Source organism: Harmonia axyridis, chromosome 5 (genome assembly GCF_914767665.1).
Source record: "Harmonia axyridis chromosome 5, icHarAxyr1.1, whole genome shotgun sequence".
NCBI classification, from domain to species: domain Eukaryota; kingdom Metazoa; phylum Arthropoda; class Insecta; order Coleoptera; family Coccinellidae; genus Harmonia; species Harmonia axyridis.
In genome coordinates this window covers 38,350,507-38,364,512 of record NC_059505.1, presented here as the reverse complement: position 1 = coordinate 38,364,512, position 14,006 = coordinate 38,350,507, and the positions used below count along the sequence as shown (strand labels likewise).

The 14,006-nt window shown below is 36.4% G+C and overlaps 1 protein-coding gene across 1 annotated transcript in view; it reads left to right on the top strand.

Annotated features, from left to right (window-relative positions):
• The window catches only part of LOC123680653 (proto-oncogene tyrosine-protein kinase receptor Ret), a 66,379-nt gene extending 54,962 nt beyond the window's left edge, over positions 1-11,417 (top strand). The window contains exons 11-19 of the mRNA XM_045618654.1: positions 1,901-2,125; positions 2,216-2,484; positions 4,444-4,558; positions 7,071-7,260; positions 9,367-9,541; positions 9,598-9,727; positions 9,989-10,190; positions 10,243-10,415; positions 10,595-11,417. Coding sequence (XP_045474610.1) covers positions 1,901-2,125; positions 2,216-2,484; positions 4,444-4,558; positions 7,071-7,260; positions 9,367-9,541; positions 9,598-9,727; positions 9,989-10,190; positions 10,243-10,415; positions 10,595-10,848 — 1,733 coding nt within the window. The 3' untranslated portion in view covers positions 10,849-11,417. The remainder of the gene's footprint in view (positions 1-1,900; positions 2,126-2,215; positions 2,485-4,443; positions 4,559-7,070; positions 7,261-9,366; positions 9,542-9,597; positions 9,728-9,988; positions 10,191-10,242; positions 10,416-10,594) is intronic.
• The last annotated feature ends 2,589 nt before the right edge of the window (positions 11,418-14,006 follow it).

The following is a 14,006-nucleotide window of genomic DNA, read 5'->3' as shown; positions in this document are numbered from 1 at the left end:
ACATACACGAATACATAATATACATAATATACCTACATAAATTCACATGGGCGCCCGCAGGGGGGGGGGCCAGGGGGGGCCATGGCCCCCCCTGAGATTTTGAATGCCTCATTTTTCAGCACAACACCCTCAATATTACTTTCTCAATCAAAAGGTCAAGGAAAAAAGGAAAGTAATAGATTCACAACTATTTTCCGGTTTTCAATGGAATTACATACTATACATATAATCCATAATCGGCAGAGGTATTTTTTGAATTGAAAAATTTCTTAGGCGCGTTGAGCTCTTCTTGGGTGGAGAAAATTCATGGAACCGAAAGCACTCCATGCGTGTCAATTTGTTTATAAATTCATCTTATACACTGCGTCCGTAACCTGGAACAAAATTCATTTTAGCTAAACAGACCATTTTGAGAAATAATCCTGAAACACGTCGATTTTTTATTTTAATTTACCGTATTTTAAAACAATAATCTAATATAAAGGGTGAATTACTTTCGAGTAATGACGTCAGCGTCATTTTTTTTGAAAGGAACACCCCAATTTGTCTCAATTTTCCGATTACCCTGGCTGAGTAGATTCCAAAAATGTATCACATATTGATTCCAATTGGTACAGGGTGGACAAAAATACAATAGTTTTGTGTGTGCTCATAAAGTGACGCGTAACATTCTTTATTAGTTAAATTAACAATATTATCAAAAATACGGCAATTGGTTTGAATTTAACACCCTGTAGTTTGTTACATTTTTAGATTAATAAAAATGTATAAAAATAAGAAATAATTTCTTTCATATTCTGTCTGTTACACCACAAGTACCAAACATGTTTGGAAACAGCTCATTTTTATTATTCTAAAAATTTAACAAACTACAGGGTGTTACATTCAAACCAATTAGCGCTAGACAATAAGTATTGTTAATTTAACTAATAAAGAATATTATGTTATTTTACGAAACTATTGTATTTTTGTCCACCCTGTACCAATTCTAGTGATCTTTTGAAATTCAGAGTAGACGCTGGTGATAAATATAAATACAGAAATAGAAACAAACGGAATACTGATGTCGCCTACGACAATCATGGACGCCTTATCGTTTTTCAATAATTTTCATTTTGCCCCCCCTGAGAAAAATTTCTGCGGGCGCCCATGTAAATTCAGTGTGTTCTACCAGCTCTATAACAAACAAAAACTAATCGGACCTGATAAACATAGATAGAGGGAGCATATGTCATTTTTAGTAAGCTAATTTTGTCCTCAACATGAACTATCAAATTTGACATGAAGCGCGCGGAAGTGAAAACATATTAGTGATACGATACTTCACTCAATTCGCGAGTTTCTCCACAAAGAACGCACTTCTTATACCCATTGTGAATCAGCATTCCATATTAACTCAAAATATTGTGAAATAAATACCTAAATATATCAGAAATTCAAAAAACAAACTTCAAGCGCGCCAAATGACGTAAAACAACCGATGACACTAGGAGAGCAAAAGTTGCCAAACCGTGGATTTCAGCAGGTATATTCAGAATATAATAAATATTCGGCTTATTATAAATTTGACAACTAGGAAAAATATCGGATTCCAAATATACAAATTTGCATATTTAATCGGATATCACTGAAATAAATATATTTCATTCAATATAATATACATTCATAACGATATAGTAAAATTATGGATTTGAAAATATATCACAATCCGACAACGCATCTAACCATGTTGGGGACATATAAAATTTCCTTCTATCTATGTTTATTACTCTATGGTTTCAACTTATAATGGAATGATAAATATCTTGTGAAAAATGATTGATCTCCAAAAAGTAACCTTATACTTCTGATCCAGAAATATTGAAGAGATAAATTGTAATCGAACTAAATCTTTTGCCAGAAAGTGTGGTTTTTCCAACATCCAAGAATCCCAGGACACACAGGGGTATCGAAGTAGCTGCTGGAATTTGCATGTGTGACAGCATTGGATCTTGTCACTGTGGAATTAAGAATAAAAAGAACAATAATGCCAAAACCAAGACAACTCAGACACCCACAAAACCTTTTCTCAAATCCATGGATAACAACTCAACAGCTGCAAACGTTACAACTGGTGAATTCTTCAGTAAGTACCTTAGCTTGAGTGTTTCTGGCAAAAAGTGATACTTTTTGTTCAATATGAACATCCATTGAAAATTCATGATTTGTTCCTTAGGTCACGTGTCCAAATGTGGAACTTTATGTGTGGTCGGCTTGGTAGCAGGAGTGTTTGTCGTGGGATCTGTGGTCTCCTTTATCGTGCTGTGCTGGAGGTTGAACAGCGTGAAGAAAGACGTGCACAAGAAGTTCGAGGACCAAGAGATGATGACGAATTTGTCAGAATATACGAGAACTGACGGAAACGATCTGCATCTGCCTATTCAATTCGACATGACTACCTCTTTGACAGACAAAAATATCATCAATCTTATCAAGAAATACGAGGTATTAAAAATTTGTTATTACTGACTTTTTCTGTAGTTTTAAATTTTTATTATCTACAAAGGTGACATAATGATTATGTTGACACTCATCCCAACCATAATAATCTTCACTACCGCATTAGCGATATTTCGATTAAACATGTCAACTTACGAGCCAAATTCTCATCATTTGCGGGAGGTTTTAATTTTCTGCTTTATTATGAAAAAATCTGCGGTTGAGGCTCACCGAATGCTCTTAAATACCTATGGTGAGGTCGCTTTTACTGAAAGAACGTGCCGAGAGTGGATTCAACGTTTCAAGAACGGTGATTTTGACGTCGAAGACCAGCATGGCGTTGGAAGAGAGAAGGTTCTCGAAGATGCAGGATTGGAGGCATAACTTAATCAAGACTCGTGTCAAACGCAACAAGAATCGGCAGCATCATTGGGTGTGATGCAACAAGCCATTTCAAAACGACTGAAAGTCATGGGAATGAATCAGGAACAAGGAAATTGGGTGCCGTATGAGTTGAAGCCGATAGATGTTGAACGGCGTTTGTTTGCTTGTGAACAGCTGCTTGCAAGGAAAAGGCGAAAGAAATTTCTGTATCGCACTGTGACTGGAGACGAAAAATGGATTCATTACGATAATCCTAAGCGCAGAAAATCATGTGGATATCCCGGCCATGCTTCCACGTCGACGGCCAAACCGAATATTCACAGTTCCAAGGTCATGTTCAGCATTTGGTGTGAGCAGCTCAGCGTATTGTATTCTGAGTTGTTAAAACCCACTGAAACGATCCCAGTTGACCGTTATCGAACGCAATTAATGCGTTTGAGTCGAGCATTGAGAGACAAACGAACGCAATAGAACGAGATACATGATAAAGTGATTTACACCATGACAATGCTCGACCCCATGTTGCGAAAACGGTGAAGACATACTTGGAAACATTAAAATGGAAAGTCCTATCCTACCCGCCGTATTCTCCAGACGTTGCTTCCTCGGACTATCACTTGTTTCGATCAATGGCTCACTGCCTGGCTGACTAGCACTTCCGATCCTATGAAGAAGTGAAAGATTGGATCGATTCGTGGATCGCTTCAAAAGATGACCAGTTTTTTCAATGCGAGATTCGTACGCTGTCCGAAAGATGGGAGAAAGTAGTGGTCAGCGAGGACAATACTTTGAATCATAATCGTATAAACAATTTTTTACAATGAAGCCTCGAATTTTGGTGAAAAATTGCGGGAGCAAAGTTGTTCGCCTATGTAGTTTCAATGATTCAACTTAGCCTAAAAGGATTAGATACAGAATCAACCAAAAGAGCGGTTGAAGATCGCCTAAAACAGTGCCCAGTCTATTCTTTTGGTGTTTATTCCAATAGGTTGCTTGATGCATTTCCCTGCTCTATATCCAATACAGAAACATGGATGGTCGCAATCTTTAGGTCACCTCTATACAAAAATCAAACTCTAAGATTTCCTGATGTTACAAGAAATTCTCCAAGAAAATTTGTCTGGAATATGACTCGAAAGCATACTCCTTCGTCTCTGAGATTTTCTACTAGTAAATTAAAACCGACTAGAGCACTGGACTACGTCTAAAAGATAAACCAAAATTATACAACTCTGTTGAACAGTCTGGACGTGAAAGACTTTAGAGTTATATTATTATTTTTTGTCAAGGAAGGTGTAATTAAGTTGGCAAACAACAAACCTCCTATAATTTATCAAGTTTTAGAATTCAAACTCGCCCATAAATTAAAGTAGAACCTGTCGACTCTACAACTACTAGCGATACTTGACACAGCGTCAGACTCAGGAAAAACATTTCCCTACTCATATAAATGAGCATACTTCCCAAACTTCCGTGTGAATACCCTATTAACCTTCATATCCATCTATCATTATCGCCAACGAACAATAAAAAACTTCTCTCTAACATCCCGATGAAAAATATCTTTTTTTTTTCTTTCAGCCAGACCCAAAATGGGAGTTTCCAAGAACACAGCTGCAGATTGAACAAACGTTGGGCGAAGGAGAATTTGGACGAGTGCTGAGGGCCAAAGCCACCGATATTAATGGCCAGAACGGTAAGAAACTCATCATGTTGTCCTTTAGCTGCTAAGGGGGTGGATTGTTTGGGTTTTACAAAGTGATGAGGGTGGGACCTTTAGCGTGGGTTCTTGAGATGAGTTGCGAAATGATGTTCAACTAGACGAGTTGTTAATTGTTCATTTGGTTGTGGATTGATGATCGGGTGTTACACAGGGTGTGCTGCCGACAAAGGAAGGCATGCCTTGAGAGTTTATTTATCAGCAAAAAGGAGAATAATAGGGTAATAGTTTTTTGGAATGAGGAGCTCAATGAAACATTTCATCATCGCAATGTTTTTATGTCAACAATATTCTTAAAATAGTACTTATATTGTTGACGGGTTGAAAACTTCAGCAAATATTGAAAAAATCTATTTTCTTATTGTAGGTTTTTAATGATGTAGATTGATTTCACAAAAATTATCGTGTTATCTAAAAATTATAATGCAATTTTCATTAGATAATACGCTTGGATGTGAGATTATCTCCTGAGAAAGAAGAAGACAGTTGAGCACGCAAGTAAAAAATGGATGGACACATCGACAGATGGAGCTCAGTTGTAATGCTATTTCCTCTTGGTTCAATGTCACGCATTTTTCAATTATTTCTTCATCTAACTGCAGATACGTTGTGATGGATTTATTAGAATTGCTGGTGATTTTGAAATGCTGCTCCTCACGACAACTTTCTTTGCTAGACTTGAGACAGCTCTAGAACGTTTTGAATGATCAGTTATCTTCACGTTTTCTTTATTTAGGCCGGTTTCTTCTGCTTGTTGGCTTTTCCAGGAGCTCATTGTATTCCGTCCTACAGAAATATTCTCAAACCATCTCTCTATCTCTATCTCTAGCTCTATCTGACTTCCAAGAAGGGTTTGCAAGTTATGAAGAGTCTATCTGGCTTAATTTTCTCTTGCTTCTCCTAACATTTTCTGTACCTACAATCGTACGAGTAAAGCACACAAATCAGTATTCGTTCTATTTTTAATTAAGCATTTAATAGAACTGATGGTTTCTCCCGAATTTGTGTTGATTTTGGAAAAAATTGGAGTATGAATCCTTCTTTCTTGAAAGATGAGGATAAACACCTGCCTTTTTTGCCACTGCGGCAAACTAACTCGAAACTATATTTTTGTCTTAATCATAGTTCAGAGCTAAACTTTTGTATTGGTCACTTTGGATAAACACTGAACTCTCTTGTCTTCTTTTTTTGGCAATCGGTTGGAGCTCTTCCTCTTAGTTTGACATGAGGCTCTTGCTGATTGGCATTCAATATCGGTGAATGGATTGGAAGAAATACTTTTCGATCAATGCTTTTGCGTTCTGGATTATCACCGTTAAGTCCTTGTATTCCTCACCATTCTGGCATATTGAATGCCTAGACTGTTAATATTTTCGCCAGAACGTCTATGGACGTCTCTTTGTTCAGGAAATATCCTTTGGTCTAACAAAAATCCATGAACTGTCGCTATGTATTCTGTTTTTTAGATTTGGTACTTTTTGATTCTTTTTCAACTCCTATCAATACAATATACTTATTTGAAATGAAAAAAACAATTTTATTCCAGGTCTTTTGATGACTTTTACTCTTACTTGATTAATGTATATCGTGAATTCTTAGTGGACTTGGTACTATACTCGAAAAGTTTTCTATTCAACGAATATTTGTAAAGACCGAATTAAATGTTTAGATTGCAAAGAAGAAATATGTAGACACAACAGGATTTAGTTCATACAGTAATATCGATATTCTAATTATACCATTTTGAACAGTGAAGAAAGTGGAGTTGAAATGGGTTAGTGGAATTCATAGAGTAATAAACATAGATAGAGGAAGTATACGCAATTTTTACATGTCTCCAACATGGTCAGATAACGTTGTCGGATTGCGATATATTTTCAAATCCACAATTTTATTATATCGTTATAAATGTATATATCGAATGAAATATATTTATTTAAGTGATTCCCGATTAAATAGGCAAATTTGAATATTTGTAATCCGATATTTTTCCCAATTGTCGGATTTATAATAAGCAGAATGTTTTTTTCTGCATCTACCTGCTGAAATCCAAGGTTTGGCAACTTTTGCTCTCCTAGTGTCATCGGTAGTTTCACGTCGTTTGGCGCGCTTGAAGTTTGTTTTCTGAATTTCTGATATATTTAGATACTTATTTCCATATATTTTGAGTTGATATGAAACGTTGATTCACTATGGGACATAAGAAGTGCTTCCATCGTGGAGAAAATCGCGAATTGAGTGAAATAACGTTGATATGTTTACATTTCCGCGCGCTTCATGTCAAATTTGATAGTTCATGTTGGGGACAAAATTTGCTTATTGAAAATGAAATATGCTCCCTCTATATTGTATGTTTATTACTCTCAGTGGGTTTCTTCAGCTTCAAACTATCGTACCAAGTCCACCGGGACGTCAAAGTGTTCCATAACCAAATTATAAACTCTACCCCCATCAGATTCGAACCCAAATCTAACCCTTTCACTTTCAGGAGTCACGACCGTGGCCGTGAAAACTTTGAAGGACGACGCCCGCGAATCGGAACTGAACGATCTGCTGTCAGAATACCAACTGCTGAAGGAGGTCTCGCATCCCAACGTAATCAAGTTACTGGGCGTCTGCACCACGCCTGGCGGACCGATCTATCTGATTATAGAGTATGCGGAACACGGGGCACTTCGGTGAGTTGTTATTCGGTTAGAGTTGAAGGATATTCGTTTGGAATGTTTTTATATTACACATCGGAGCGTATGGAGCCAGAGGAAGCATGCTCGGTTGTGTTTTTGTTGGAAATGGGACGCTTGTAAGGGAGGGAAGTGACTGTTGCAGGAAGTAGATATGGCTGTTTCGAGATAAAAATAGTTGTAGTTGAATTCCCATTCAGCAAAGTTGATGATATAACGCCAGAAACTAACTTCAAATAAAATTTCATAAGAAGGTATATCCTATATTTCAGGAACGGCATTGGTTCGATGTATGTAGTATTGCAGCTCTAAGGGATGTTCTTGCACGTTATGTTTCAAACCCAAGAAAGGTAATTTTCTGATACCAAGGTAGGCACTTCTCTGTGATTTTTCATCTCGAGGGAGGTTTCTATAGTTTCGATTCTCAAGGAATATTCTTCGTAATGTTCCAATCCCAAAGGAGGTGCGAGAATCCCAACACAATTCTCGTCGATAAATCCAATTTTATATTTCGAACTCATCCAGTAATGGCTCAATCCTAAACGGAATACCTTTTTTTCTGGAGTCTCAACAATTTTATTGAAAATATTCCTTTCTCTACATATGCGCGCCCTTAGCCGATTCATCGGCGACCAATCACGTACGATGAGTTGACAAATAACCGTGTCTTCACAAATTCCAGAAGCGTGAATAGGACTTTGTTCAAGCTCTCCAGGGGTTTTGAGTTGCACATCGATGGCAATTTTGCATAGCATAATCAAATGAAAAAGAATGAAACTTGCTTCTGAGACAAACGCACATCTGGTCAGTGTGGAGGCTTATAGAGCTGCTCATCAAAGAGATCACCTGGCTGGTGAATACCTTCTGAAGATTAACGTAAAGATCTGCAAATCATACTCTATTATTATTCATTTTCTTCCTTCTAATTGAGCAAATTGCTTTGTTTTATTCGCTTCCTCGTCTGTGTTCATTCAGCTGGTGAATTATCATTTCAACATTTGCCTGGTCCCACACTCCTGCGACCAACTGTTTTTTTTTTTTTTTGGTGATTGGTATCATGAAATTTTTACCAGTCTGTTCTCATCCATGCGTTTAATATGTTCATTCTCTTTCTGTTAATCTGATTCGTGAGTTTTTTTCCTGCTATTTTGTGCCATGGCCTCCAATACTGTTTTCGAGATTTTCGGCCTAGTTTTCGCAGTGTTAATGAGTTTAGGTCTATTTGCCGATTTGTAGATTCTAGTCCCAACTTTAATTCCTCAATTAAAATAATTACTATTATTTTATATGATGTTGTTGAGACATATGACCGTAGCTTGTCCTCTCACCGCCGCCTCGACTTTTCTGAACTAAGTTATTTCCATTGCAAAATATTTGAACTTCATTTCCTGTAGGACAACCTGTTTGGCGGCTTCCAGCTCAAATCTGAGTGGTCATACATTTGTCCTTGAAGTTGATTTTTTAACGTCATATTTGTTCAACGTCTATTCTATCAATACTGCATTATCAGCATAGCACAGCATTCTGATTTATTTATTCCCAAATTTGTATCTCCTCAGTTTGCTCACCTGTTTATCAGTTCGTCCATGATGTTTAGAGAGCTTAGGGAATCACCCTATCGATTGCCATTAACAACGTTTATTCCTTCGGTTAGTTTCCCGTCGTTTCTGCTTGGAACTCGTTGAAATTGTCTTACTGATTCTTCAGCCATCTACCAACAGATCCATTCTAGGTCTCCAAAAATTCTCCAGCATGTCTTAGTACCTCTTTACGTGTACTGCATCGGTAATACTTGAAAATGTTAGGGCCAATGATCCTTAAGGCAGGATTGCACACCAATCTGTGACTTTTTTTCTTGAAAGCGCCTTTGTAGTTATGTTGGGTAATCTACAGAATAGCAATTTTCAATAAGATGTACGACAATAAAATCACGCTGCTCTCGTGACCACAGCAAGATGACGACTGAAAACTACACTATCCAGTACACTTTACGATCACCTGTTTTCCCCACGTGATCTTCATGAACGAAAGAGCTAGCTGCGGCACAATCTATATTTCTGAAACTAACGCATTCCAATCTTATTCAATCAACCTCCTCCACAGAAACTACTTGAGGAGGAGCAGAAACATCAGAATATCCCAGATTTCCTGCACACCCGACCAAGAGCAGAAAACCTCCCACTATGACGAGCCCAAAACTAGCCAGGTGACACCGAAAGAACTCCTTTCATTCGCCTGGCAGATTTGCAACGGCATGGCTTATCTAAGCAGCATCAAGGTAAGATCACGTTCTGAAAGACTCCATGTGTTTGTACATCCCTTTTCATCTTTCAGCTGGTACACAGAGATCTGGCGGCTAGAAACGTGCTTCTCGCTAAAGATAAACTCTGCAAGATATCAGATTTTGGACTGACGCGAGACATTTACGAGGATAACGCCTATTTGAAACGGAGCAAAGGACGAGGTGAGGAGTAGGACGATAAATTTCTAGTTTTTATCACGTTTTTACGAGGGTCTTTTTCAAATATATGGGACAGGACAGGAGTAAAATATAGTTTCACGTGATCATATCATGTATTCCCAAAGATACGATGAAATACATTGCTTTTATAATGGAAACTTTGTCCATTACGGCCATAATGGTATTCGTCAAGGGAGCTTTTAAGTCCGACTACAATTCAAAACGATCTTTTTATCCATTCGTGATTATATTTCTAACTTCCAGTTCCTGTAAAATGGATGGCGCCTGAATCCCTTCAAGACCACATCTACACGACAAAATCGGATGTTTGGAGCTTTGGCATCTTGCTCTGGGAACTGGTGACCTTGGGAGCTTCTCCCTATCCAGGGATTGCAGTGCAGAACCTTTTCCATCTGTTGAAACAAGGTTACAGGATGGAGAAGCCCAACAACTGTTCCGAAAAATTGTTAAGTAGTTTATCTTGAATGTTTTTGGGTTCTGATTGTTGGTTTTTGTAGGTATCAGATGATGAAGAACTGCTGGGAGCTTCAGCCAGAGAATAGGCCACGTTTTGGCGAGATGGCGTCTGTTTTGGAGAAGATGCTTGGTGATGGTATTGATTATATGGATTTGTCTGATAATGTGATTCAGAACAAGAGTTATTTCTTTTCTCCATTCGAAGACTTTGAAGGTAGAACATACTCTACACTTTTGTATTTTCTTTGCTATTTTTTCTTTAATTGTTACTTCTTACATTTTTTTTCCTGATTTTCCTTTCTTGACTATATTTGGTCTCCTCTTTAATTTCGAATTTTCTGCTTTCTTTCTGTTTCTGCAATTATAGAGCACTGATTTTATAATTAATTTTAGATAAACCATCGAACAATATAAACTACTTGAGGAATAATGACACAGACGAAAAATGCGGAGAGACTGAGAAGTTTTTACCTCAAGTTGTAGATGCTGTGGAGAAGAAAGTTGATCAAAACAAATATCAAAACACGACAGATATTCACAGAGGTTACGAAACTCCTGTTAAGATTCCTCGGGCTGTTAAGACGCCCTCTAATGAAAATCCTCAATATTACACAGACATGGAAAAAGGGAGTGATGTGACAGAATAAGGAGAAGAAAGAATGAGAGTATCTTTAGAATATTGAAAATATGCTGTGAAAAACATTCCATTTTTGTTAATTAATGGGAAAATATCTAATCTTTGATGATGGAATTACTGAGGAATAGAAATCGAAGCTATAGTCATACATATAATCAAAAAAATAACACAAATTCGCATAACTACACAATGAAGTTTTCGACTGAAGAAGAATAAATTAAGAAATATTTTTAATTATATTTTGAGTAGTTAGACTGTATTTTTATAAACCCATTATAGATGTTTAATATGGAAAGTTGGCCATGATTTAATCTAATTGCTACCATGTAAAGTCGAGCTTGACATGACTAGTCACTTGTGAATTATTTTTATTTTTGTTGTTATTGTTTTTGTTGATGAATTGTATAAACACTGACTGATTTTGAAACACAACGTTTAGTTATTGAACATCACTTTGTACCTATGAATATATACTTGTTCAAGCTATAGTTGTAAGCCTGTAAACATTCCGTTTAAGTTTGTTGTGTATTGATATCGATGAAATGTTGTATATAACTCATTATTGATTTTGAATAAATTTTCATATATGTACTTGTTTCAACTTTTTTAAGGGGACTGACGACAATTTTTCTTGATGAATCAAGGGAAAAATAATGAATTAACCAAACATAACTGTGGAATTTCAAAATTCATTATTCACATAGATGACACTTATGGCATTTTAATTCGAATTGAAAAAATTTAATCCTTGCGTTGTTTGTATGTATTTTTGTTTTTATTAGGGGTGGAATAGTGAAGCGACCGTTTCAGACATCTCTATTCGAGGGGCGGCAATTCGGCCCAGTTTGCTGGCCTTTTAGGGGGGAGGGGGATTGGGTATAAGGGAGGTCCTATTGTTATTGAGGTTTTTTCAGCAGGATCACCAAAAAATTCTTTGCTTCAGGCGCCAAAATCAAACGCGCCGGCCTTTATTACATATCAAAGAGATAAATATGTTTTTCCTTAAAATTTTGTCTTTGAATCCTGCAAAATTGTAGATCTTCTTAACAATTAAGCTGAATGTGCCCTATCGATTATATTATATTTTGTTCTGTTGTTTACTAGTTTCATTTTAAAGGTCATGGAACTAGCGGAATAGTCCCTCCCTATACTTTTCAATACTAATGGAATTAGGGGGGAAATTTGCCAAGCCCTTTTCGCTTGAAGGGTGACACGAACATTCCTTTCAACATACTGAAGAGATTGAATTTCAATGTATCCATAATTTTCTCATTTAGATATGAATCGTTACACTATTGTAATTTAGAGAGTATTTATTAATATTTCTCACGCGCAATTACGTTAAAAATTCAAACTGAGATATGCATCCGAGAAATATGGAGACATTACATTACATTACTACTGTGGTTCATGAATTCAGATCCATTTTGTTGTATAATGCAAGACAATGAAGAAATCCTTGGAATTGAAGAAGTTCTAATTCTCTTGAGTTTTTTAAACCAATTTATGATTTTTGAATGGTACAGAGAACTTCACTTCAACAAATAAGGATCTGCTTTGACGAATTCTCAGAGTAATAAACATAGATACAGGGAGCATATGACATTTTCAGTGAGCAAATTTTGTCCCCAACATGAACTATCAAATTTGACATGAAGCGCGCGGAAATTGAAACATATCAGTGATAAGATATTTCACTCAATTCGCGAGTTTCTCCACAAAGAACGCACTTCTTATGTTCCATGGTGAATCAACGTTTCATATCAATTCAGAATTTATTGGGTTGTATACCTTAATATATCAGAAATTCAGAAAACAAACTTCAAGCGCGCCAAAGGACGTGAAACAACGAATGATATTAGGAGAGCATTATTTGCCAAACCTTGGATTTCAGCAGGTAGATACAGAAAATAATAAATATTCTGCTTATTATAAATTCGACCATTAGGAACGAATTTCCGATTCCAAATATTCAAATTTGCATATTCAATCGGAAATCACTCAAACAAATCAATTTCATTCAATATAATATACATTCATAACGATAAAGTAAAATTGTAGATTTGATAATATATCACAATCCGACAACATAATCTAACCATGTTGGGGACATGTGAAGATTGTTTATTACTCTATGGACGAATTCTATATTCGAGTATAGAACCTACAGAAAACTTCCAACTATAAGCCTGCAGCTGGAAAACGTAGGGGTGAAAAGCCCCTATTGATTTTCCTGTTAGTTACTGTGACTCTCCCAAGATGTCGCTCCTGCTGTTGGGGAATCTGAGATCATTGATTTTCATATTCCAATCTAGCAGAAGTTTTCTACATTTTGTTAGTGTATTTTGCAGTCAATTGGTGAAGACTTTGACTGAATGCAGTTTTCTGGAAATTCTTCATCTGAAAAATTAGCTTTTTCTATTATTCATGTTAGATGTCATGATCTTTTATTATAATGAAATATGATACAAGAGTACATATAAAACCCTCTTTGTCTCTCTTTATAGGTGTAGGGATTGATTTGTGTTTTTGTTCTCAGAATGAGCAGACCTACGTATATTGAAGGGCATCTTCACCCAAACAAATCTTTTCCATCCTTCTTTTTCACTAAAAGTGGACGACGCATATACATATTATAATTAAATCTGAAAACAAGAACCAAAAAGGAGTAATAAATATTATATTTTAGAATATATTGATTTAAAGTTAGCTACTCATTCTGAAAATAAATCTGAAATTGAATCGATAGCTTGGAAACTACCATGAAATTTATAAATTTGACAGGTATTCATCAAGTGGTCAATGGTTTCTTCTTCGCTACAGTCACACAGTGGGCTTTCAAAGGAATGCCATTTGAAGAGCATACATTTGCAACGACCATGATCAGTGCGAAGGCGATTCAAAATACACCAAATTTCCTAGGAAGATTGAAACCTGGAACTTTTTCTGAAGAATCAACGATAAGACATTACAAGAACTCCATTCCGAACGCCAAATTTCTTTGTCACACTCATTAGATTGGAGAAAAGTATTAATCCATAAAAGTTTACGTAACTTTGATCTGGCAGTTCTAGTATTTGGCAGGTAAGATACAATGGACTAGTTCAGTGATGTTGATAATACTATATTTGACACGATAGAATTAAAATATAGAGCAAAACTGATAAA